At 51.0% G+C, this 26,626-nt stretch overlaps 2 protein-coding genes across 2 annotated transcripts in view; one reads left to right on the top strand and one right to left on the bottom strand.

Moving 5' to 3' along the window:
* The window catches only part of CSMD2 (CUB and Sushi multiple domains 2), a gene marked incomplete at both ends in the record, with an annotated part of 546,906 nt that overhangs the window by 282,536 nt on the left and 237,744 nt on the right, over positions 1-26,626 (bottom strand). Inside the window, 1 exon segment of the mRNA XM_081308594.1 lies at positions 6,674-6,786. Coding sequence (XP_081164720.1) covers positions 6,674-6,786 — 113 coding nt within the window.
* Positions 21,911-22,489, top strand: HMGB4 (high mobility group box 4; the record flags this gene model as incomplete). The annotated part of the gene is made up of 1 exon (XM_081308157.1): positions 21,911-22,489. The coding sequence occupies one exon, from the start codon at positions 21,911-21,913 to the stop codon at positions 22,487-22,489; it is 579 nt and encodes a 192-aa protein (XP_081164283.1).

The raw sequence follows: 26,626 nt of genomic DNA, 5'->3' as shown, positions 1-26,626 counted from the left end.
CCAACTAAGGTTGTAAAAGTGTCCTGTTCGGGCATGGTGGTGCACACCTGTGATCCCAGAGGCTCGGGAGGCTGGGGCAGGAGGACTGTGAGTTGCAAGCCAGCCTCAGCAATTTAGTGAGGTGCTAAGCAACTCATGAGACCCTGTCACAAAATAAAATACAAAAACCAAAAAAAAAAAAAAAAGGGCTAGGGATGTGGCTCAGTGGTCAGTGTCCTTGGGTTCAATCCCCAGTACCAAAAAAAAAAAAAAAAAAAAAAAAGTGTTCTGAAGGATGCCATATGGGGTGGCTTCTTGGTTAGCCATAGCAGATCTTGAAGCCACTGGAATTTCTAACAAAAAGGATTCTTGCATAGTAGAGGGGCCATGAGATAGGGAATGGCCTGTTCCAGTCCCTATAGTAGGATTGTCCTTATTGGTGGCCTTCATTAACAACTTTAGAGAATTTGGCTGGAAAAAAGGACTAGAGGAAAGATATTGAAGGGAATCCCCGCAGCCATCAATTACTGGTTTCAGGGACTGAAATGCTGCGCTCTCTCTCACCTGTCCTCTGTCTGGCCTGACTCAAATGTTACCACCTCCCTGTGGCCATCTCTCCAGCCCTCTCTGGAAGTCATTGTCCTCCCAAGACTTTGTTCAGGAGTGAAAACTTTATCACACTGCACGCCATGTCCTGTCTGTCTAGTCCTGGCCCAGGAGCTCAGATGTCTGCCTGCAGGGGCTGATGCAGAGCCTGGCACACAGAAGGTTCTTGATATCAGTTTGATGACTGAAAGGCGGAAAGGCCAACTGTTAGAAGGATGTGTGTTTTAAATTCATTTCCTGACAAAAGGGTGGGTCATAGGGTTTCCATATGAGGTGTTCCCCAAAAGCTCACATGTGAGACAATGCAAGAGAGTTTGGAGGTGAGACGACAGGGTTGTCAGAGCCTTGACCTAATCAGTGCATTCAGCCTCGGATGGGGATTAACTGGGTAGCTGTAGGCAGGTAGGGTGTGGCTGGAGAAGGGGCGACCTTGGGCCTGCACCTTTGGGTTATATATTTTGTCTCTGGAGAGTGGAGCTTCCTGTCCCTCTCTGTTTCCTGGTGTGATGTCCTCGGCCACTTCCCCCCTCCACACTCTTCCGCCATGCTGTCCTGCCGCCCCTCTAGCTCAGAGCAACAGAGCCGGCCATCTATGGACAGAGAATGCTGAAACTGAGGGGCCCCCAAAAAACTTCTCCTCTAAGATTGTTCTCATCAGGTCTTTTGATATCAGCAATGCAAGAGGCAGGCGGGTGAAAGCACACCTGAAATCTGGGGAGCAGTGCAGGGTTTTGGGTCTCCACCTGGGTAACAGACTTATTACCTGGACTGGCATTTCGCTTTGTGGCTACCTGGCCCTGGAGACCCGAAAGCTTGAAAGTAGGCTGGAAAGAGTTTGGCAGCTCAGCAGGTCAACGGGGAGGACAGGAGAGCCAGAGCTGGGACAGGGGAGCCCCAAGGAATTGTCTCTGGCTGGAGGCTGCAGGTGAGCCCTGAGCATGAAGGCCACATGCTCAGGTGGAAAACATAGGACCACGACTAGCCTCATGCATCTCAGTCAATGCGAACAGTTTTTAAATGGGAAGTCTAGTCTGCGGGCTTTTGAGATGCCTTCCGCCCCAAGGCATTCAGAAGGCAAAGGAGTCAATGGTTTTCAGTGAGGAATATCTTCTATGTCTCACTACCAAAGTTGACTTGGCAAGAGAGGCAGAGAGAGGAAGAGCAGGGTTGGGCTGGGATTGGGGTGCAGGGGAGGTGAAGCACCAGAGGACGATCATCAGGTCCGAGTGGGAGGCAACAGGCAGGTGTCTGGGGAGGAGGCGGCAGCACTAACCCTCACGCTCTCCCTGCATAAGGTTTCACCATACAGAGGAAGTCAAGGTGGTTGGTGGGGTATGATGTCAAGGGTTCTGTTTCCTGAGCACCTACTATGTGCCAGGTATTTTGCCAAGATATCCTTTTATTTTCAATAGCTCTGTGACTTAATGACACTCCCTGTGTACAGATAAGGAGGGTATAGATGGGACTATCCTCCTGCCAGGGAAGGCCCTCAGCAGGTGTGATTATCAGTCATCACTGGGTGCATCTAAGAAAGGCTCTCCTCACCATCAGTCCTGGTAGGGTTCAGGAAAAAAAAAATCCACAAGAGCAATTAATACCCTGAGAAGGACTGGCAAGATTCCTCACCTGGAGGCAGAGAGATCAATGACACGACCTTCACGTGTCTTCCAGAACAAGAAGGAACTTTAAGGTTTCCTTGAAGAACGTGTTTTACGCTTGGGGAGGGGGTTGTGGTCTCAGATAGAGACCAGGCCCTTCTTCCCTGAGCTGCAGACCCACAGAACAGCCCACTGACTACGAGATAGTCCCCCCAACCCTGACACCCCTATACTAAGCAAACGCTGTCCCTGGTCCCTGCCCCAGACTGTCTTGATTAATAATCTTTGTAATTCAGTGACTCAAGCCACACACCTAAGAAGCTTCCCAAGGCCCTTCTCTCCCTCATCTTCCCCCACCCTCCTGCCACCAAATCCAGTTAGTCCCAAGTCCAGCGTGGCGTACGGGGGAACGGCTCTCCTGGTCTATCTCCCCCTCACCGTCTCCCCTCCTTCGGGTGAAACTCTGGCCCCGGACCCAGGGTTCTCAAAGACTTCTAACCGTCCTATGATTTTCATTTTCAAGCACAGATCTTTAGTGAAAAGCTCCTCATGTCACCTCTCTTGCTCAGAACTTCTGCTCACCCCTCAACTCGGACGGTGGCGGCAAGCCTGGTTTCCCCAGGATGTCCCCAACTGGACCCCACCTGGCTTTTCAGTCTCAGGCCTCAGTGACCTTCCACCGCTCACCCTTGCTCCAGGTGGCCAGCTGCCTGCAGCTGGGCAGAGCCATTCTGTGAACGGGCCGGCAGTGAAGCCATGAGCTCGAAGGCCACCACCCCCACCCCGCATAATCTGTGGGATTCTTCCTGGTGGTACTGACACAGTCACAGACAAAGCATAAATGACCGAGCAGAGCTGTGTTCTAAGAGACCTTCTTTAGGGACACCTGAATTTGAATTTCGTACAATTTTCACTTGTCATGAAATATTATTCTTTCTTTTGATTCTTTTTGACTCCTCGGCTGTTTAAAACTGGGAGACCACTCAGCATGCAGGCATCTCAGAAACAGGTGGAGGGCTGTGTTGGGGCTGGGGTCCGTGCATGCCTAAATTTTTGTGTTTCCTTAGATTTGGCCTTTTTCTGTCTCTCTGGCACCTTTCTGAGACTCACCTTTAAGACTTGGACTTTTTCTTGCTCCTTTTTTTTTTTTTTTTGTCTTTTTACAAGTCTCCACAGTCATGCTAATTGCCCCTTTATCTCTGGTCCTAAAACTCTTAATCGACATAATTGCAGCCCTTATCACTCCGCACAGAGTCTGCAGATTGGCATCTGTGCCTCTTTAACCTGTTCTCCTTGAGAGCAGCGAGGGCCCACTAGTGTCCGTCACTCTATGCTGTCACAGGGAGCATCACATCGTTGCTCGTGGAACCCCATAGCCTAGGTGCTGACAGCAGGGGAGGGAGACTCAACTGGAAGTCAGACCCCCTGGGACCCTGTGCCACTGGGTCTGCACACAAAGTCCCCTGCGCTGTGCCTGGACAGAAAGAAGAATGGGATGTGCGCGGTTGTAGGTCATTTATCTTTTTTTTTTTTTTTAATTTAGTTTTTGTTTCCCTGAGGTAGAAAAAAATCCATCAATACAAATTAGGGATTGGTAATTATTAGCTTGGAAGGACCATAAATCATGTAAGTCTCTAATGCCTAAAGCTGAGCCTGGGTGAAACTGACCCCAGGCTGATGCTTCTCCACCGCCCCTCCAGGTCCATCCTGTACACTCCTCCATCGCGCCCTGACCTCTGAGGCTGATAGAGGGCAAAGGAGCCACTGGCAGCCCCACCGTCCTCCCAGGGCAAGGAGCACGGCCTCTACCCCCAACTCCTCACTACCTGTTTGGTGGGCAGGTGGGAGCATGGCAAGATGGAGGGAGACATCCCCGTGGCCCTCCTCCTGCGCTGGCCACACATTCCCCTGGCTCTAGCTCTTGCCACTGGGTCCCCTGTCCCCTCTAAGCCTAGTGGTGGCAAAAACTTGCTGTTTGGTCCTGGGTGGGGACCTTCCCATCCCTATGGGTTCCTTGAACCCCACCCTCACCTGTAAGTTGCCCCTTCCCGAAACCCTTATCGGCTAGGTCCTGAAGCACCACCCAGCCTACCATGTTCGTGCGCTGAGGGTGAAGACCCCTCCTGGGGTGGTCGCCAGTGCTTGCTAAATGCTCACGGTACCTCCTTGCACTAGGCACCGGCCATCTGGAAATCACTAGAAAAACTAGGTTCCAGGGGAGGATCACGTCTTAACACAATTATCGCATTAACCGTGTACTAATCATGTGTCAACTGCGCAGTCACCAGGTACTTCAGGTCCAGACTGACACCGTCAGGGGCCAAACTGGGGCTTTGACACCCTGAGACCTTGAACCCTCAGCACTCTCTCTAGGGCTGTTTGCTCATCTGTTAAATGGGGCACACACTGACCGCAGGAGCAACGTCATCAATGGTGACGCCCATAACCAAGGAAGCCCCTCAAACATGGGCACACGCTGATACGAAACCCCCGTGGGGCATGTGGGAGGGGCCTGGGTGGAGGGGCTGGGGCCTGACCTCATTGAGGACATGAGCGATGAAACAGGGTTCTTCAGCTTGAGGGGTGTTCCCTGCTGCAGACTTGTGAAATGAGTTTAGAGGTTATGAATTTAGCATAAAAAATGGGAAAGAAATGTTCAGGGTACATCACACTTAGTAAGGGTTAATTGCCCTTGGTGACATTTTCCCTGTAGTTCTATGGATACGTGTGTAAACTGCACTGTGGGGAAAGCATGCATTTAAATGTATGTAAATAGAAATATTATGTGCATGCTGTGGTGGGGTGAGGCAGCTCAACACAGTTAAAGAGCCAACAGTCAAACAGGGAAAGGAAGCCCCTCTCCTGGGTTAACTTAGCAGATGGCCCCGTGATTCTGCAGACGAACCTGCGTGCGTGTGTGAGTGAATGCAGGTTTTCCCATTCGGGGGCTGTGTGATCTCGGGCTAGTGATTTCCACCTCTGGGGTCTCCACTGGAAAAAAAAAATGGGAACAAAACCACATACACCACTGCGCTATGGGAGGGACGTATGGGGCCACGCAAGCACGGGTGCTCGGCCCGGGGCCCTGCACAGAGTAGGTATGCAATTCCTGAGGCTACCAGGTCTGCCATCGCCTGACCTCCCTTTGCCTTAACCTACTACAATGACAAACGGAGCCACCCCCAGTGCTCCCCACACCCAGCACTTCTTTAATCAGAAGAAACTGTAACATTCAGTTCTGCTTTTTTCTCTTCTGGAAAACAGGACAGAAAGATTCAGACAGATGCTTCCCTCCCACAAAAGCCCAGCCCGGGCAGAGGACAAGCGTCTCCACAAAAGCACCACAAACCAAATGGGGTTCTTGTTTAACTTTTTTAGATGTTTCAAAGGTGTCCCCTACTCCAGGCTAAGTGAATGAGGACGCTCACAAGAGGTACAGGTTCTGAAGATGACACTTCTGCCTCCAGTGACACTTTTAGCCCAGTTTCCAGCCAGAGAGCTGGAAGCTCCCCAGGGACATTGGAGAGGGGGCTCTGCTCTGCCTCAAGCCACCTCCGGGTGGGACAGAAGGCCCTGGGCTTTGGAACTCCAAGGCCTCACATAAGGCCTTAAATTAATAGATGTCCCGTAGAAATGCACTGTCAAATCTACGAGACCACCATCAGCCTGTGACTGGTAGCAGTTAAAGGCTCCACGAGCACTCGAGGAGACCCACCCTTGGTGTTGGTAAATTTTGAGTATTCAAGGTTGGAAAGGAAATCCTCTTCTGTCCCCCCTGCATCCCTGGGTTTCTGGATCACCTCCAGCTGCAGAGAGCTCCCTGCTTCTGGGTTAGCCCGCTCCATTTTCTCGGTGGCTCTGGGGTTAGGAACTGCGTCATGGTTGGCATCGAAATGTGTTTACCTGAAATCTCACCTGCCACTCCTGGTGTGATCTCTGGCCACCTGACAGCTCTTCCCAGATCTGAGCATGTCAGCAACAATGCTCCCTAAAGTGATTTTGCCTGTGTTTCTAATTTACTAGCTTTCTCAGTAAAATGAAGAAAGAATGGAAATGTGGGACACTCCCCAACTTTGTATGGAGGTGGGTTAAAGGTCGGTGGATAAGGTCGGGGGTCCTCTGACTCCAAAGCAGCAATTCAGGTGGCCTCGGGAATTGGCTGAGCTTCTCAGCTCCCTTTTCCCAAGTCAGGGGACCGTACCTACCTGGCCATGTAATGCTGAGGATTCAAATGAGAAGATGCCTGTCGGGGGCCTGCACTGTTTCTGGCTCCTAGGTGGCATTCGTATTAAAGTCCCCATTAGCCTGGCCTGAAGAGGGACAGCACGGGTTACCTTATTCAGAAAGTGTCTCCCTGATGCACAAGTCCCCAAGGGCAGAGGCGTGAGATGCAGAGATGAGGGGACAGTCCATGGACCCAGTTTGGGGGCAGGGTGAGGCCCAGTACAGACTGTCAGGGGGAGGAGGCCAGCGGCCCGGGCCCTGCCTACCTTGATATTGGGCGCTGAAGCCGCGCTGCCGGTGGTTGCCATCTGCTGTGAAGTGCAGCCGTAGCCAGTTCTTGCTGCTGATGACAGGAGCCGGGAGGCTGGCTCCAGTGAACCTGTGGGAACAGGACATAGCAGGTCAGGGATAGAGCCAGGTGGGACAGAGCAGGCATCCAGGAGTGGCCCTCTCCTCCTGGCCTGCCAGGCTCAGCCCAGCCCTGGAGGAGCGGCAGGGTGCTGCACGGTCCCAGGTGGCCCCCCAGGGGCCTGGGGCCTGAGGGTTTCTACCACATCTCCAAGGACTCATTTCCCCCGAGGGTCCCTGAGATGCCCAGAGCAGGGGGCTGACCCTTCAGGCCGGGAGAGAGGGTCAGCACTACCTCGCGCACCCCCTAAACATCCCACGCCCTTCCTTCTTCTGGGTCTCCGTCCCTTTTCTGCCTGGAGTAAACCCCCCTGAGGTCTGGGACCCTCCTCCTGCATTGTCCACACACCTGAGAGGACCCCAGGGGCCCCTTCGAAGCACCCTGGGAAGCCTTCCTCCCCCTCCTGGCTTTGAAGGCACACAGATGTCTGCTCAGATCCAGCTTCCCCTGTGTGACCTGGGACCTGCTCCTTAACCTCTCTGAGGATGAGAACAGCACCTGCCCCAGAGCCGGCGGGACGGGAGGAGACAGCGAAGGGGCAGGCGCCTGGCCCCCAGTCTGGCACACATGAGCTCACGCCCTAATTTTTGCCTTCCAGTCCTCTCTGCTGCCACAGCAACTTAATTGAATTCTCATCCAGTTCCTCGGGTGTGTGTCTCCCTGGGATCATCCCGCAAAAGGGTCCGCAGAGCCCAGGGGGAGGCAGCTCAGGTCCTGCAGGAATTTGCTGTGTGACCTTAGAGAAATCACCTAAACCCTCTGAGACTCAGGGACCTCGTCTATAAAGTGAGGACCATCATCAAGGATCCAGTGGCTGCACCCCTGGTGGGAGCAAACTCCAGTACCACCTGCTGCTGTTTGATTCTTTGTCTTGGTCCCCACGTCAAACCTAACACTAGGCAGCCCAGGGTCCAGCAGAAATCAGGTGGCACTGTCACAGGAGTGACTCCAGGGGTCTGATGAATGACTCAAAGATGAGGGCAGGCTGTAGAGAAACCACCAGGGTGGGGACAATATCCTGGGGGACTCCTCTTCCTGGAATAGAGAGAAGAAGAAATAGCCCCAACACAGGGGACACAGGGCGACATGGCAAAACTCTGCACAGCACCCAGGTCTTCAGTGGGCTACAACAGGTGTAGGAAAACCCCATCAGGAGGGAGCAAAGAATGAACTCACTCACTCTTTCCTCCTCAAATCTATTGCTGATGCTCCTGTTGATCTAGTCTAATTGAAAGCCACAGGGAAAAGGGGGGTAATTCTGAGGTTTTCCCACAGGCCCATCTCCCCACGCATGGAGCAGGGTAGAGAAAGCAAGGGAGAGGATCTGGAGGAGCAGGAGGCAGAGGTCTGGCCAAGTGGATCTTCATAAATATGTAGTCAACAAAAGACTTCACCAAGGAGTTTCACACCCTGCAAAACTGAATTGTTACTATAATGAAAACGCTGACATACACCAAACTCTAGGAATATAACCCACAGTGGTAGGGTGAGAACTATTATAGAAACCAATTACTGTATTTCACCGGTTCCCATTTAAAATAGTTTATTACAGGGTGAGTCATTTAAGTTTTCTAAGGAACCACAAATGATATTGTGGGCTTCTTTTTTCCCCCCAGGCCAAATCCAATTCTATCTCAATGACAAAGCTTGGAGGCGATTTGCATACAGGAAGTAGAAATAGGAGAATTTTCCTGAATAATTCAGAACCGAAGGCTCTTTACTGCCAAATAGAATGAGGTGGGGTGGGGGTAGGGTGCTGGGGTCTCAAGAGCAAGGTGAGATCAGCAGGACTTCCCCAGCTCCTGAGACCAGGTGATGACTTTCACCAGGTCGCTTTAACTTGAGAAACCCTGGGAGCGTCTCCCACCTCCAGTCTCTCCCACACCTTTCAGGCTCTCAGGAATTCTCCAGAGTGTTCATTTCCAAGGTCAACCTCCCAGGACCCTGAGCATCTTTCCTCTGTCCTGCCCCCCCGCCCCCCCCCCCAACCACTGCCTCTGCAGGCTTCTGTGCTGAGCATTTGAGAGTTTTCTTGACTCTGACCAAGAATCAATAGGCAGGACCCTCAGCAAACTCAGCCACCGAGATGGTGTCAGACTTTGCTCAAATTCCTGCAATAGGGAGAACCTGCCAGTGTGGGGGACCGCACGGGGACACCGAGAGGCCTCACACTGAGCACTGGGAGGACGGAGGGGGTACACAGGGTGACTCTGTTCACGGGGACACTGGAAAAGACTCATGGTGGGGCAGAGAGAGGTTGGGGGTGCTGGGGGGTCAGGGGAGCAGGTAGGCTGGGAGGGAGCTCAAGAGGGCCCTGTCTTAAATGAAATACTAAAATATGGTAGGTACAGCTTTGTCAAAGCCCCAAAGAACTGTACGTTTACAATGGGCAATTTTATTTTATGTAAATTATAACTTAATAGAGTTAACTGAAAATAAAACAAAGCAAAGTGAGTCTTCAGTGGCTCTAATAACTCAGAGTAACTTAGGTTGACATACAAGGCCTTAAAAAAAGCCAGTTGCTCTCCATTTTCCTGCCTCCTCCTCTTCTATTCTCTTTATTCTTTAGGCTCCAGCCATGTGGGACTCCTTGCTGTTCAAGACTGGCCAGGCCTGCTCCCGCCTCAGGGCCTTTGCACATGCTGTTCCTGTTGCCTGCTACTCTTGACTTTTCTCCCAGACCTCCAGCTGCCTCACTCTCTTGTTTCCTCCAGGCCTTTGATCAAATGGCACCTTCTCAGTGGGGCCTACCTGGTCTGACACCCGTCTGTCTTTTCATCTTGAGCATGCACAAACACACAAGTGTGCACACACGTGCACACAGTTCTCTAGTCAAACAGAAGAGCTTGGTCCTGAAACACACGCTGCTCTTCTGAGCTTCTCGGCCTTTACCCTTGCTGCTCTGTGTGCCCTTTCCTGCTGCACCCTCTGGCTGCAGAGAGAGGTAAGGAAACTTCATCAGGGTCACACAGCTATTCAATGGCAGAGGTGGGATTCGAACCCAGGCCAACCCACTCAGGACCCAGGTACTGAGCCACTGCATTAGAGTGTCACCTACGGGCGAACATGAAGGGAGGGCGGCGGAAGCATTTAGGCTGAATTCCTTTCTGTTCCTATTCTTTCCCTCCTTCTTCCCCACCCCACCAGGATCCTCTTTAATTTTGCTCCCTCTTAGAATCGTAATTAAAGGAGAGAAACACAAAGAGAGATTCTCCCCTTCAAACCTTTCTGTCCACATTAACTTCACTATGGGGGGCCTGGGGAATTCCAAGTTCGCCCAGTAAATTGCTGTTGCAGTACAACATAAAATGTATTTAAGCAATTACACTCAATTTTTTTTTCTTTTTGGTAAATTGACTTCCGTTAAATGGGGCTTCATTAATGGAATCTGGCTAGGGGAGAATCAAAATAAAAGTCGCTCTGTTTAATGCATGTGGCTGATTAGGGAAGTCGTGGCTCTGAGTTCCTCAGCACAAAGCTCTGAGCCTTTCTCTTGCTAATGTGAAGGCTCAGGGCAGACTGCAAGGAGCCGTCCATCTCTTAGAAGCTTTTTGTGCAGTCAGGATTTGGGGGTGCTAGGAGACACTCCCCACAGGGACTCTCAAGGAATTGGAGAGAAAGGAGATCCTGGTATCCCTGGAAACAGGCAGCCTCTGGACAAGGTTCCTTCATGAACTGGCCAAACCAGGGTGTGCAAGGGCTCTGAGCTCCCTGGACATGCAGAGTCACCAGAATCCTGTCACCTCAGATCCCAGCTGTGATGTGCCATTCTCTGTGCAGTATCCACTCCTGGGTCATTGGCATCTGGTTTCTGTGCTCCCCGAGAGCCTCCCTGGGAGATGTCCCCCAACTAAGTCATGCACACAGCCCACGTCTGACTCAGGGGTGAAGCTTCCTGAATTCTCGTGCTGAGCTCACCCACCCCTCCCACCGCTCCGTGCCTGAGGATGCTGGGGGGATGGAAGACAGGGGAGGGAGGCTCTCGCGGCCCTTTCAGTGCTCCCAAGCCCTCTTCCCTTCTCACCAGCCACCGGGGTTGGACAGGACACCAGGGTGCAAGCAGGGAAGCCCTTGGGTCTTGGTCAGTGGTCAGCCAAGGGCACCAAGGTCCTCATGAGACTGGTTTCTGCTCCTGCCCCTGGCCAAGCTACCTCTGCTCCCTGCAGCAAACCTTTGTCATCTCAGTGCTGACACCTGGTCTCAGCACAGTGATTTCCATGATCACCTTCCGACAGCCAGGGGCCTGGGTTCTCCGTGCGAGGACGAGCCCTTTCCCAAGACAACCCAAGATGTTAGATGGGTTTCAGAAACTCGTGTAGACCTCTAGGAGGCCAGGCCCTAGGAGTGGGAGCCACAGCTCCCTCAGCTCTGGCCTTTGAAAAGGGCCCCTTGGCCTCCCCAGACTCTTCCCCAGAGGCACCTGCCCGCACCTTCACGCAGGCAGCCCCTGGAGCCTGGTATCCTGATGAAGACTCAACTCCAGGCTCCCTGGGGTGGACGTGGGGTTGGTCGCTGTGCTCTGGACACACTGAAGCTTCCCAGCTCTACATGCTCTTTGGAACACCCCTCCCTGTCACCCAACCCATATCCCACCCTCCCCTGCACCCCTAGGGCAGTTGTGGCCAGCTCTCCCCACCTCACGCCTCACAGCCCCGTGGCTTCCCACCAGGGCTGCAGAGACAGCCTCTGGCCTGCCCTCTGCTCCCAGTCACCTTCCACGCTCTGGGATGGTGTCACCCTGGAAGAGTTGAGTCATTGTACCAGAGACAATGACTTGCAAAGCTAAAAATATTTGCAGGAAAAAATGTTGCTGGCCCCACCATAGGAACCTCACCGACGATCGGGTCAGTGAGCTAAAATTTCATTTCCAAGTACGGCATCATAAAAGTGCCAAACACAGCGTAAATGTTCCATCATAACGTAAAATGACTTCAACATCCATGTAATTGACAATCGTGTAACGCAGGATCGAGGCCTTTCCCTCTGACCCTGGACATGGTCCGCACGGTGTCTACCTCGTGTCCATCACAACCGTAACGACATTCTCCATTTTCCAGTTTTGCTCCAGGTCTTTCAGGTAGCAAATATGTATTGAGCACCTACTGTGCGCCAGGCATGGTGCTGGTCCCCAGGGAACCTTGTTCCGGACTCCCCTGTCCCTGGGGGGCTCCTCTAGCGGGGTACAGTATTGAGGAAGCAATTCTTTGCCGAGACGCTCCTGGGTGGAGTCACTCCAAAGCCTCCGATGGAGCTTCCATCGCTGCGACTAGATTCCTCTCACACTCGTATTTCATCAGTTATGTGATGTTTAATTTAAATCACATAATTACAATAACAAGTATGACTGGCACTGACAGAGCTGGCAACAAACCCAACCGATTCTCGGAAAGGGCAAGCCTCAGCTGGCGGGAGCGGGAGCGCACAGGCGCTGTGGGCTGCGGCGGCGGGTGCTGGGGCGCTGTGGGCACCGTGGGCACTGGGCAGGGTGATGGGCTGAGCCTCGGGAGGGAGCGCCAGCTGGTCCCTGGAGCGGCGATGGTGGAGGGGCCGAGGCTGCTTCCTATACAGGCTTGTGAGTCGACTGCAGGAATGAACGCGGGCGGTGAGGTGCTGTCAACATCTCACGATGGTCCCCCCCCCCCCAATCAGAAGGACAAGGACCAGCGAGTCTTCAGCTCTTAGATTTGGGAAAGACTTCAGCGCCTCCAAGGCCCTGTCCCCAGCTGGGTATGAAGCCCAGCAGTCTCGACCTTGCCATGTCTCCTACAGCAAGCACTCATCTCCCTGCCAGTTCTCTCTGCCCACCTGTGCCCACCCCACACCTCCTCTGGCTACCCCTCCTCCTTCAGGAGGACCAGCCCTATCACCATCACCACCTCCTCAGCCCCTCGGCCTGGATTGCTCCCCATTCTCCCAGCTGCTGCTGCCCCCTCCAGGGACACTCCTCAGAGGTGGGCGCCTCCCCAGGGCAGCCGCAGAGGGGCCTGGGAAGCTCTGTGGGCAGATGTCCCTTTTCTCCCAGAAGAAATGTGATACACTCAACCAGTTATCAGAGCTTGCTCCTGCTCGGGGAGCTCCAGGGAGTCCGCAGGGACCACAGCAGGTGGATGTCTTCCTTCCCGACGCCTGGCCCTCTGGAGGCCATGTGTCTGCGCCTGGGAGCACCGGGGGACGGGGCTCCGGCTGTGTCTGCCCTGGGGACCGGGGCTTTGCTCCTGACGTTTGGAGAAAGTCCTGGAGGTGGCTCCGTGTCACTTTCCCTCCTTTCCTAGAACTGAGGGGCGGTGGGCTTCTGGCCCAGAGGAGAGGAGGCAGCCCTGGTGTGGCAGTGACAGATGGGTTCAGGTCTGAAGGTGGGAATTGGTGGCGCCTGGTTTATGGCGCGTCCTGCCAGTGTTGCCAGTTCCTTCCTTGTTGTGTCTCTAGGTTTCCATCGGGCAGTTCACCCTCTTTTCCGAGCAATGGAAGGCTTTGAGGATCAGCCTTGCTCCCTCAATCCACAGATCCTGGAAGGGGCAGCCGTTCTGTGACCTTTGGGCGGAAGCTGATTGGATCAGGGTGGTCACTTGACACAAACTGAGCCCATCAGGGCCCCTGACTTGGGGTTACTTGGTGGACACAAGGGCTGAAAGGCCCAGTGGGGCTGGCTTCCTGGGGCACTGGGGAAAGGGCCCCAGTATCACTTCTTCCTCTTTGGTAGCTGCCTCCTCACCCTGACCCTTGTGTGATGTCCTGTGGGCGTGCTCCAGCCTTCACAGCCTGGTGACCACAGGGCCTTGAACTCTACCCTGACCCCCTCCCTTGCTCACTTCTCTGCCTAAATGGAGACTTGTCTAGTTCATGTCCTGTCTGCTCCCGACACAGAAGCAATAGGTTTAGGAAGGATAAGGGCTGAGGGCCAGGCCTCTGGAACTGGACAGTCCTGTATTTGAATCCAGGCTCCACTGTCTATCAGCTATGTGGGCATGGACGTGTGATAGGCCTCCTCTAAGCCTCAGCTTCCTCTCTGTGTGATGGGACTCCTCTAAAGACTGTGCTTCTGTCCATGTGTCCAGAACCGTGCCTGACACAGCAGGTGCCTGGTAGGTGTGAGCTGTATTCCACCCTTGCTTAGGTCTGAGAGGAGGAGGCGGGGTCTTACCAGTCCCTTGAACCCTTCCTCCAGAGGACAAGGATTAAGCAGACCTCAGAAAAGTCTAGGGTAGGCCCCAGAGAAGTGGGGACAGAACTGTGCTGGATGGAAGGACAGCATGCTCTGTGGTACCCGGAGCAACCAGTCCCCTCTCTTAGCCCCTCCCCTAGCTCCCGCTCCCCAGCCAACCAACTTCCCGTTAGTGGCAGATGTGACTTGGAGAAGGAGGCTGCCCTGGCAGAGAGGTGGCAGTGCATGCCCTGCAGAGGCCCCCAGAGGTGCCATTTGGGTAGCGCGTCTCATGCAGAGGGAAGGGAATGTTTGCAGGTGGCTTTGGAGGGGCCGCCAGGCCAGTGTTTGCCTGGCTGTCCACCGCCATGTTCCCAGTCCTCTCTGGGCAAAGGGACTCCTGCACAGGGTGGAAAGCAGTTTAAGGTAGAGGTTAGCCCTGGGGTCTGGGGGGAGCCTGCCCGGCAATCTCAGCTCTGGATTACTCTTTGGATAAGTAACAGGCCTGCTTTGGGCCAAGCTTTGCTGTCCATTTAATAAGACCACAGTAGCACCGACCACAGGGCCCCTGTCAAGAGGGTGAAGGGGGAGGAGCACACAGACACTTCCAGAACAGGACCTGCCCAGAGCAAGGGCCAGACACACACATTAGTGCTGTAAGGTTCAGGGTGTGCCAGAGTTGCACACATCCCCTCCCCATCCCCTTATTGGGTGTTAGCATCCACATATCAGAGAGAACATTCCATCTTTGTTTTTTGGGGGATTGGCTTATTTTATTTATTTCCATTCATTTACCAGTAAATGTCATAGTAGTATTCCATTGTGTATATATACCACATTTTCTTTATCCATTCATCTGTTGAAGGGCATCTAGGTTGGTTCCACTGCTTGGTTATTGTAAATTGAGCTGCTATAAACATTAATGTGGCTGTGTCACTGTAGTTTGCTGATTTTAACTCCCTTGGATTAGACAAAGGGGGATGGAGGGAAAGGCAGGGGATAGGAACAAATTGGGCATAACTTTCCTATGTACATAGACGAACTCACCACAATGAACCTCCCCATCAGGCACCACCTCAAGACTGGGAACCCAATTAGAATAAGATACATTCCATGAATGTGTCGAAATACACTCTTACTGTCATTATATCTTAAAAGAACAAATAAGAAATGAATGCTCTGAACCAGGAGTGCCAATGCCACACGTTCCTCTCGGGGCTCACCCCTGCCATGCTCTGCTGGCCTCATTCTCTCTATGGCAGATGGCGGCTATGTGAGGCCAGGACCATGGCCATCCTCGTCCCTGACTCACCTCTCACCTCCATCATCAGAGAGAACCCGAAGATCTTAGTTCTCATTAGAGAAAGCCCGTGGAGGCCCCTGATCAGTTCAGGTGGGCGATGTGCTCATCCCTGGGGCCAATGCGTGGGTCTCAGGAGGAGCCCTGGCCTGGTGTTTCAGTTAGCTTTTTTATCACTGAGGCCAAAAGACTCAATAAGAGCCACACAGAGGAGTACAAGTTTAGATTTTGGCTCATGGTTTCAGAGCTTCAGTCCCTAGACACCGACTCCATAGCTCTGGAGCCAAAGTGAAGCAGGATTTCATGGTGGAAGGACGAGGTGGAGGGAAGCAGTCCCAACTTGGAACAAGGAAGGAGAGAAGGAGAGAGAGGGAGAACCATGTTCAGAGATGAAATATAAACCCCCGGGTCATGTCTCCCCAAGGGACCTACTTCCTCCAGTCACACCCTACCTGTCCATAGTTACCACCCTATTAATCCATATCAATGGATTAATCCACTGACTAGACTACAACTCTCATAATCTAATCATTTCACCTGTAAAAAATTACGGCAGTATCTCACTTCTGGAGGACACCTCCTATCCAAAGCATAACAATTGACGTGGGGACAGTTCTCTAAAAGAAGGAATATTCTCAAAAGAAGGGAGAGATATTATGCAGGCCAGTCACAAGATGTCCACGTGGTTGGAAGAGTCAGTGGAATGGGCTGAATGATCTGGGTCCTCACATAAAGCGTGGGGGTATTCCTCCTGGACTTGGCCTTGTCCTAAACCTATTCTAGACTTTGCTAGAGGTAACCAGTCTTGCCTGCCCCTCTCCATATTGATCCAATTCCTGTGCCTGGTCATCTGTCCCATTTCCTGTCTGGCTGTCCACAAGGCCATTGGGCTGGGTGGTGACATAACACCCAGCTTTGCTCAGCCTCTGCCCTGGAGTGGATCCAGGCTCTGTGGGTACCTCTAGATGCAGGTGAAGTTCTATGGGTCAGTCTACCTGCTGGACCTGCAGCATCCCATGACCAGGAGACAAAGGGACTAGATCTTCCACGAATGAGAACCAACCAGTGTGAGGAAAGACTTGCTTGAGTCCCTTTAAATGTTTAGATTTAGGCCATTTATTCTCCTTCCACCTGTCCACTTCCTGAAGCACTTAGCCTTGTTCCATCTGGTTTCTTCCTCCCTTGGCCTCAGTGTCAGGAAGTTCCAGACTCAGCAGAGGCCAAATACATGAACTGAGGAGTCAAATAAACCCAAATTTGAAGCCACTCATTGCTGTGTGGTGTGGGACAGATACCTCTCTTTCTCTCTCTCTCAGCTTTCAGAGATGATGCTTCTAAACCATTATCATCATTTCATGGAAATACCACGGTTTCTCTTGATTATCAGTTCCTGGCATGAGGTCAATGCCAAGGAGTCTGGGTCTAACTGCTCATGGCCTTGCCCTGCCCCCGCCTGGCTTCTCATAGGCAGGGAGCCCTCAGTGTACATGTGCATCCCTACGCTGGAGCCTTCAGTGTACGTGTGCATCCCTGTGCTGGAGCCCTCAGTGTACATGTGCATCCCTATGCTGCAGCCACCTCTCAAACTGCTCGTCACTGGTCATTGAAGAAGCAGCCACACCGCCCCAGCAACTCCAGAACTATTTATTGAGATGTGTGTGCGCGTGTGAGTGAATGAACTGAGCAAATATAAGAGTGAATTAATTGGTGAGTGAATGAGGGAATTAGTGACTTAATGAGTCAGCAAGTGAGTGAGGACGAGTGTGTAAAATTGAGTGGATCCTACTCTCTGCCCCCCATCTAATCCAATAAGCAATGGTGTAGATTTTTCATCTTTATTAACGTAAGCGGGGGTTAGGAATAGCATGGGAAAAATTGCAGACCACCAGCTGCACACGAAAGATAATGTGCTCATTTCCTACGGCTGCTTGAGTGAATTACCACCGACGTAGTGGCTTAAGCAACTCGAACTTACTGTTCTACACTTCTGGAGGTGAGAAGTCCCAAACAGATTTATCCCTGGGCCAAGATGGAGGGGTCAGCAGGGCTCCCCCTCTGGTGGTTCAAGCTTCCAGCTTCTAGTGACCACCTTCATTTCTTAGCTTCTCTTTCTCCATTTTCAAAGCCAGTTTAGGACCTTCAAGTCTCTGACTCTGATCCTCTACATCTGTCATCATGTCTTGCAGGATGGACACTCTTGCCCTCCTCTTCAGAGGACCAGGTGACAATTACAGACCCACCTGGAGAAGCCAGGCAAACCTCCCCATCTCAAGAGCCTAGATATAATCTCATCTGCAAAGTCCCTTCTGCCAGGGGAGGCAACAGGTTCACAGGTTTCCGGGATGTGGCTCATCGGCAGGTGATGATCTGACCAGCCATAGACACCTTGCTCAGAGCATAAGTTCAACCAGTGAGTCCCATTCCAGGAGGGAGGACAAGAAGAGATGCCTGTCCTGGGTACTTTGGTTCTGGTTGTTGTACTTGAGCCCTAGCACTTTGCAGAGCTAAGCAATGCCTGTGTGCCCTTGAATTTGAGAAATCCTTTGACCGTGGTGGGTGGGGTGCAGGGGGAGGGTGAGGGGGGCATATGCTGCTGCAACTGAGGGTCGACTCGGACCCTGAGATTCCTGGAGATGGTGGACATTAAGCGCAGCATGGCTTAATGCTGGGTGTATATTACTATCAAGTGGGAGATTTCTTTTAAAAATACTTTATTTTGAAATAAGAACAGAGTTGCAAAAATAGTATAGAAATTTTGTGTTTATACCTCACTTGATTCTTTTAAGACATCCTAAATAACCGTATAGACTTGGTTGCTCAGAGATTGTTTTGTCCCTGAAATTGAGTTTATTCAATGTTTTTTTTCAGGATTAAGAACTGGGTATGGATCTGGGGGAAGGACACCATGTGGTGAGATGTTCTATTGTGATATCAGAGAAAGTGGGGGTGTGGTGATATCAGGGTGTCCCGTTACTACCACCCTCCCCTTCGACCAGTTGGCTGAGGTGGTGCCTGTTAGCTTCCCCCATTCTGAAGTCACTGTCCTTTTCCAGCCTACGCTGCAGGGGACAGGCAGGCCAGCTGCTTTTACTCCCATCATTTAAATCTGGGCTTTATCATCCACCTCACTACTTCCTACAGACATAGTTGTAAAAGGATTAGTCTTGACCACATTATCTGCTGTAAGGGCAGAGCTAGAGAATTTGAATTCATCTCTGTCTGGCTCCAAGGGCCATGCTAGTCCACTTTGTGGAACTGCCACCAAGGAAAGGGGTGCTCACGGTCTCCGAGGGGACTTGCCCAGGCAGAATTTTTCCATTAGTAGGTCATGAAATCAGTCTGTGGATTGTATTGCAAATAACAAAAGAAGGTAGTGGAGACTAACAGACTAGAAAATGAGAGTCTATCACACATGTAGTAAGTAGAGTTTGGTACAAGTTATTGTTTGTGTGACCTCTGTGCTTAGCTGCCTTTATCTTTACACTGAGGATAAAAATAGCAGCCCACAGGGTTGTTATAAGAATTAAATGAATTGATACACATACCATAATCACATAGTAAGCATTAAATACACAATAAGCATATATATAAATGAATCATGATGTAAAATGCATTTCTTATCAGACTACAACTGAAATGTTTGGAAATACTAAACTCACATCTCTGGACCAGGGGTCAGCAGATTTGTGACCTCCAGCCTACAGCCTGTTTATGTAAGTATAGTTTTATTGGCACATAGTCACAGTCATTTGTATTGTCTATGGTGGCTTTTGAGCCACCATGGCAGATTGAGTACTTGCAACAGAAACTCTAGAGCTCATAAAACTTAATGTATTTACTGTCTGCCCGTCTAGATCACTGTGCCTGCCTGGGGGTCATCTCATAATGCAGAGGCTTCAGACGACTCTTCCCAGGCCAGGTGCCTTGTCGCTCTCCCACAGTAGCAGGCATCGCCTCTGCAGGCCACTCGAGGTTGTGTGACTTTGGGCACTTGGGTCTCCAGAGGCTCAATACCCTTCTGGTTTGGACTGACGCCTGCACAGTGGCAGCCAAGTGACATGGCACTTTTGGTCAGCAGGAAACAGATGGCGACTCAAATTAGAATAATTCCAGGAGTGTTTAATAAAGTGAAGATCTACAGGGTGAGGGCTAGGTGCAGGAAAGTCACTGGATATATGAAAGTGGCAGAGTCCCCAAGGGCCAGTAGAAGCCTAGCTGTGATCAGCCTAGGCAGGAGAGGACAGGGGAAGGGAGCAATTCCTGAACCTGAAAGGAGAGTCATTTTGAGGGGACACCTTAGGAGGAGCAAAGACCTGCAGTTGGGGGAGGCATCCAGCTCCAGGTGACTCTGTGGGAAGGGAGTCAGCAGCACGAATACCCCAACTTCACCTTCCTCCATCCCTGATGTAATGGGGTCCCCATAGGCCAAACTGCAAGGGAGGCCACAGGGCATGGAGTCTTCGTATGGCCCCTGTGAGTCAGCTTCCCAGGATCGAGCCAAATAGAGAAGGGTAGAAAGGGAGTATGGAGGGGCAGACTGACACGTGTCCCTGGCACTGACTTAGAAAGCTAGGGATCAGATTCCCCAGCCTCCTGACAGAGGCACATCCGCATCTCCCTTGCAAGTTGGTAATTTGGCCTAACAGGTTGCCACAGCTTTGCACTCTCACTGCCTCCTCCTGGATCTGCCAGCCTCCAGATGGTTATCATGGGCTTAGTCTTCCTGGATTGTATCCTCAGGAGAGGGGTAGGAAGTTACGCACAGAAGCATAGACAAACTGTTCTGTGTGTGCGTGTGCGCGTGCGCGTGCACATGCACACGCATGCCTGCATGTGCATATGTGTATATGTGCCTAAGCAGTCTGATTAATCTGTGTCAACTTTAGCTAAAGTTCTTCCTCACGTCCCATCTTTGGATTTCAGGAAGAATCCCATTTATCTCTGCAGCCAGCTCAAGCCCAACAAACAGGTGAGCCAGTCTCTGGCCCCTTGGGAGAAAGAAGAAGAGTGAAAAAAGCTAACCAGGTTGGTAAATATCCCCAGAAAAATCTGTTTTATTGGCCAGATCCCCACTCTTTACCCCTGATGCCAACACACACATACACACATGCAGATTTCCTCCACTGGCGTCTGAGATGACAAAACTGTAGCATGTCACCTGGAGGGGCTTCCCTGGTGAGTTCAAAAGCTTAGTTTATGAGAAACCTGGGCTCACAGGGAGGAAGGGCATGGCTTAGGCAGCATGACCACCTGCAGCAGAACTGGGGCCAGAATTCAGGACTGGGGACTCCAATCATTTTCTTTTTTTTTTTTTTAAATGGAGGCCAAAAAATTGAAATTAATCATAGAGTCCTAAGAATGGATTTGGCAAAAATGCAAATTGTAATGTGGTTGTAGGCAAGTTTCCTTTTCAGGTTTGGCAGCGGAGACCACACATCTTGACCCTGGACCCCCAGGATACAGTTCTGTGCAGGCAGGATGAAGTATAGGCTTGATAGACAGTGCCAGTCAAAATCCACACTCCCAGCTGTTAATAGCTGTCTTGACCTTGAACTTGTTATTTCTCATGTCAATGAAACTCAGTTTTCTCATCCTATAAATATGACACTATCACCAACCACAGAGTTGTATTAAATCCAATTCCACGTAAGCAAGTACAGAGCAGGGTCTGAAGGTCAGCAAACAACACTTTTCTTGTCTTTTTCTTCCAACTGGAAGCTTCCTGAAATATTCTTTAAAAAGACAGAAGCCAACTAGTTTGAGTGTGGCGGTTAGAGCTTTGTGCTCTAATGATAAGGAACGGGGGGGGGGGGGGGGGCGGGGGGGACCCTGCCTGGGAGTGTGGGGAGGCTTCCGAGGTGTCAAGAATGCTACTGCATTCTCATGGACTTGAGGGTAATTAATAAAATCACAAGTTTCTCCTCCCTCTTTCCCCTCAAATTTCTTCAGAGAAATGAAGAGTTCAGACTCATAGCCGGAGTGCTCAGGTTTTAAATTAGACAACTTTGTCCTGACAGGAACAGAGTCACACCTGTCATAGCCGATTATTTTTAGAGTTACTACTAAACCCTTTGTACAGCAGGAGCTGCCACTGTTCAAGGCAAACAGAAAGACTTCACATTTTATCATGACAGCTCGGGGGCCGTCCACCCCCTCCTGTTCATTATTTCCAGCCCGTCTTTGGAAGGGATGATGCGGCATCCTGACACTCTTACAGCGAGGGAGGCAGACCCTGGTTACTACACCCAAGAGATTTAAAGCCCTCAAAGCAGAGGAAAAACCCTCTGCCTCCAGGAAGCCAAGGAGGATTGTTCCCAGAGGAATCCGCAGCTCCATCGCTTGCTTTGGATAAACCATCAATCGCTCTGGAGAGATGAAAAATGACCCTTGTGGAACCAACCAATCAGAGCCCCTGTATGCAAATACACGCAAGTGAGGGCCAGGATTGGCCCGCTTGCGAGTGACGTCACAATTCTCCTCCTCTGACCCAACAATAGGACCACCACTGAAAAGGCCAACCTGGGACTGCAGCTCTTCCCAGAGAGAAAAAAATCACCACAAGCGGAGCACCTTGTATATTGCTCCTGGATGTGCCCGCAAAAGTCTCTGCTGTCCAAGGTACTGAACCCAGAAAAAAGCATGATCTTGTGAACATGGGAAAAGAAGTCCAGCTGAGGCCCAAGGTGAACGTCTCTTCCTACATCCACTTTTTGTTGAATTACAGAAACAAACTCAAGGAACAGCAGCCAAATACCTACCTTGGTTTTAAAGAGTTCTCTAAAAAGTGTTCAGAAAAATGGAGATCCATCTCAAAGCATGAAAAGGCCAAATATGAAGCCCTGGCCAAGCTCGACAAAGCCCGCTATCAGGAAGAAATGTCGCACTTCGTTGGCAAGAAGAAAAAACGTAGAAAACGGGACCCCCTGGCCCCCAGACGGCCTCCATCATCCTTCCTGCTCTTCTGCCAAGATCACTATTCCCAGCTGATGAAGGAGAACCCCACCTGGTCAGTGGTACAGGTAGCAAAGGCCAGTGGGAAGATGTGGTCTACAGCAACAGAGATGGGAAAGCAGCCATATGAACAGAAAGCAGCTCTCTTGAGAGTGAAGTACTTTGAGGACCTTGAAGTCTATCGGAAGCAAAACCATGGCATGAAGAAAATCCTGGCTAAGAACCAGCAGAAAGGCAAACCTGAGTTGGGAAAAACGGATACATCCAGTCCAAAAAAATAAAGTGCCATTGAACTCTACTTCCTGGCCCCGGTCTCATGAGTGGTGTTTGAATAGCTGTTCCCACTTGTGTTGGGGAATTGAGTGGCTTTGGAGAGAGGTTGGGACTGGGGGGGTGGGGGGGTGGGGGGTGGGCGGTGGCTTGGAGAACAGGTGGCAGCAATGCGTAAATGGCGTGGAGCAGAAATGTGAAGGTCAGAGTCATGAGGCAGGAGCCCCAGGTTCCCACTGGGTCGGGGCAGGTGTGGGAAGCCTACCAGACCCAGCTCTGGTGGTGGGGGTGACAGGCTGGAGCACAGCTCATGGTTCCACTCCAGGTCCCATCAGAGAAACATGACAAGACTGTCAACAGGAGTGCACCCCATGGTGGCACCAAGTCCAGCAAAGGTTAGGCAGCTGGAATTCAGACCCAGGGTTCTCCAGTCCTTCTGGATACCAAGTCTCCAAGACTTAGCTTCCCTTAGTGGCCCACGATGAAACCCCAGGGGTGTCCCTAGTTAGGATGAGAAGAGAGGCTGATTGGAAGGCAGCTTTGCTCACCACTATACCACCAACGCAAGAGAGGCTGATTGGGCAAATAAAATGAGGTCCCTGACTACAGCTCCCAGACCCGGAACATGTTGAATATATAATCCCCTGGCGCCCACTCCACCTCTCCATCACACACAGCACCCCAACTCCCTTTTGTGACTCCCTTCTGGGACCAAGGCTTGATGAGAGGACTGAATCACTCTGGCCACACTGACTCATGGGCATATGACCCAAGCTGACCCGATTAGAGAAGATCTAGGGCTTTGTATAGGAGTCCTGGGAAGGGTGGCGCTCCCAGAGATGCTGCCAGCTGCCAGCAAATTGCCACCCAATAGCCTAAGGCCAAGGCCAAAATAGTGGAGCCTCTGGGCATCGATCCTCCTGGACATGACCCTTAAGATGCAACTGAATGTTTCTCTCTTTTGAACCTAGGATGGCATGAGTTAGGTTTTCTTGACAGTAATTTGACGGGAGCAGGATGGTACTACAAGTGTCTGAAGAGTAACTGGATTTTTTTTTCCCCAGGCCACAATACACTGTGGGTAACGTTTCATTCCAATCAAAGTAGATTGCAACAGAATACTGTGAAATGGTTCTTTTGACTTCCTGATATCACAAAGGCGGGTCTCAGATGCTGAGCTGATTTTCTGTCCCCGAGTTAGGTATGTGGCATACTTCCCCGATGCCATGCCTAACCCCACTTTCTACTCCACGGCACCGTTTGAACATTGACTTCCAAAATAAAAGTAAAAATACATAGTTTCAAAATGTCTTTTAGAATTGCGTGAGCCATTAGGGATGAGTGGTAAAACAAGAACGATTTAGAAATTTATTGTCTGGAATCAGGCTGGTTAGGGAGGCTTCTCAAGTGCCAGGTCCCGTGTTGGGCATGGGGAGGTGCCACGTGGACTGCTGTTAGGTCCCTGTCCTGCGAGAACTTTCCTTCCAGTGACAGAGATGGACTTGGCCTGAATCACAGCACTCCAAGGCACAGTGAGGAGAGTGAATGCTGGGAGGGAGTGGGGACCACTCCTGACCCCACCCTGAAGTCTCCACGGCAGAAGCAGCCTACTCTCTTGGCAATGTGTCCTGGGCTGGCAAAGCTCCTGTTCCCCATCACCCCCCAACTGCTGTGCCAACTCAGTTCTGCTTCCCCTCCAGCCCATCCTCCACCCTCTCAGGAGACACCCTCATTTTCTGCTTCATTGAGAAAATAGAGATCATCAGACTTAAGTGCTCTGTTTTCTTTCTCAAAATGCACTTTACCCCCCTTCATTTCCTGTGGTCTCAGGTCTCCTGGGGCACTCTAGCCCTCCTCTAGCTACTCCCTGCCCTTCCTCTCTCAGGCCTCTGCTCCCCACTACAAGGATGCTGAGCCTTTGGTCTCAACTGGGCCCAAGTTCACTTGATGTTTGTTCGAGTCTTCACACCGGCAGGACCTTGGGCCAATGTGCATTGCTCTGAGACTTTAGCTTCTCATCTGTGGAATGGGATGACACCTGCCTTGCAGGCCATTTTGGTGAATATGTAAACGTATTTGGCACAGTCCTGAACACCTGATAGGCACCGTGGTTGACACCCCTCTAGGGTGGCAGTTCCATGATTCCCCCATCTGGTGTCTACACCATTGTTTGACCCCTTCCCATTAAATGTGGGCAGAACTTGTCACCTAACTTTTAATCAATAGAGGCTGGCAAAGGAGAGGGATGTCACTTCCCTGGTTATGTAATGGTATGTAATACCCCATCTCACTAGCCAGTCTGCCCAGAGATTCTCCTTGCGGTTCAGTGAAATAAGCAGCTGACTTTAGGAAACCCACGTAGCAAGAAATTGCAGGGACGAATCTCTAGCAGCCAAAGGCAGCCTCAGGTCTACATCCAGAAAAAAAAAAAAAAAAAAAGAAAAAGAAAAAGAAAAAAAAGGAAGAAGCACTCAGCCCTGCAACTGCCAGGATCTAGATGCTGCAGCAACCACACAAATGGGGCATGGATCCTGCCCCAGTTGAGCCACCAGCTGAGAACCCAGTCCTAGTGGACACCTTGTTTGCAGCTGAATCCAGCTGTTACTGGATCTCTGACCTGCAGAAGCTGTATATGTTTACACATGTAAATGTTTAAACAATATAAACAGATATTTTTAAAAATTCTAATAAGTTATACATGACAGTAGAATGCATTTTGATACATCATACATAAATGGAGTATAACTTCTCATTCTTCTGGTTGTACATGATGTAGAATCACACGGGTTGTGTAGTCATGTATGTCCACAGGGTAATAATGTCTAATTCATTCTATTATCCTCCCTAATCCCATACACCCTCTTGTCCCCTCACTGCCCTCTGCCTAATCCAAAGTTCCTCTATTTTTCCCTAGCCACCCCGCCCCTCTTATTGTGAATTAGCATTCGCCTGTCAGAGAAAACATTCAGCCTTTGCCTTTTGGGGGATTGAATTATTTTGCTTTGAGATTCTCCAGCTCTATCCATTTGCCTGCACATGCCAAAATTTCTTCAACTTTAAGGCTGAGTAATATTTCATTATGTATATGTAGCACATTTTCTTTATCCATTCACCTGTTGAAGGGCATCTAAGTTGATTCCATACTTTGGCTATTGTGAAGTGAGCTGCTATAAACCTTGATGTGACTGTGTCACTGTAGTAAGCTGATTTTGGGTATAGACCGAGGAGTGGGATAGCTGGGTCAAATGGTGACTCCATTCCACGGTTTCTGAGGTATCTCTGTAATCCTTTCCAGAGTGGTTGCACCAATCTGCAGTCCCACCAGCATGTATGACTGTACCTTTCCCCCTCACATTTAGCCCACTAGGTTTGTGGCAACTTGTTACACAGCAATAGGTGACTAATACATTGTTCCATAAACCCAGCTTCCTCCATTCTCCCTCTAGTCTCTACCCGACCCCTTTAGTTTCCCTTCCTTGAAGGTCCCCCCAACACCACAGTGCTAACTAGACCCTGTCACTATGCAGTGGCTCCCGCGGGCTGTCTTGTTTTCCATCGGAACTGTGGGCCCTTGGTGGGCAGCAGCTGGGGCTGCACCACTCCTCTCTAGAAAGAGCCCTGGGGCCACTGCTCTCTGGTTTCCTGTGTGATGAATTATGGGAATGTGGAGGACTAAGTCAGAATTCTGATGACCATGTGTAGCGCCCCCTGCTGGAAATCAAGTCCATAATAGTTCTTTATAGAGAAGAGGAGGGGAGGGCGGGAGTCGGCCAGCCCCTAATGACCACAAGGTCCTGAGAGTCATGGGGAAGAGGGAAATCAGGCAGGGAATCCGGAGCAGGGCTGGCTTTCCAGGTCTACTCAGCTGGGCTCGGGGACCCTGTCTTTTGGAAAAGGAGGGAGAGCCTCTGGGCCCACCGTCATCTTGATGATCAAATCCCTCCAGTCTAATCCTTCTCTCCTGTGTTCATGCAGTCATGAATTGATGTATGCATTCAATAAATATTTATGTAAATTTTATGCCAGCAACAAACCAGCAACTGCTCTGGTGCTAGGGATACAGCAAGGTCCCTGATCCCTGCATTCCAGAGAGGGAAGGAAAGACAACAAAGAAGTCAATGAATAAACACATCAGATCAATTTTTGGA

Source organism: Spermophilus citellus, assembly GCF_964194105.1.
Source record: "Spermophilus citellus genome assembly, chromosome: 9".
Taxonomy (NCBI): Eukaryota; Metazoa; Chordata; class Mammalia; order Rodentia; family Sciuridae; genus Spermophilus; species Spermophilus citellus.
Note: the sequence above shows the minus strand (reverse complement) of the source record. Positions and strands in the feature narration are given on the sequence as shown.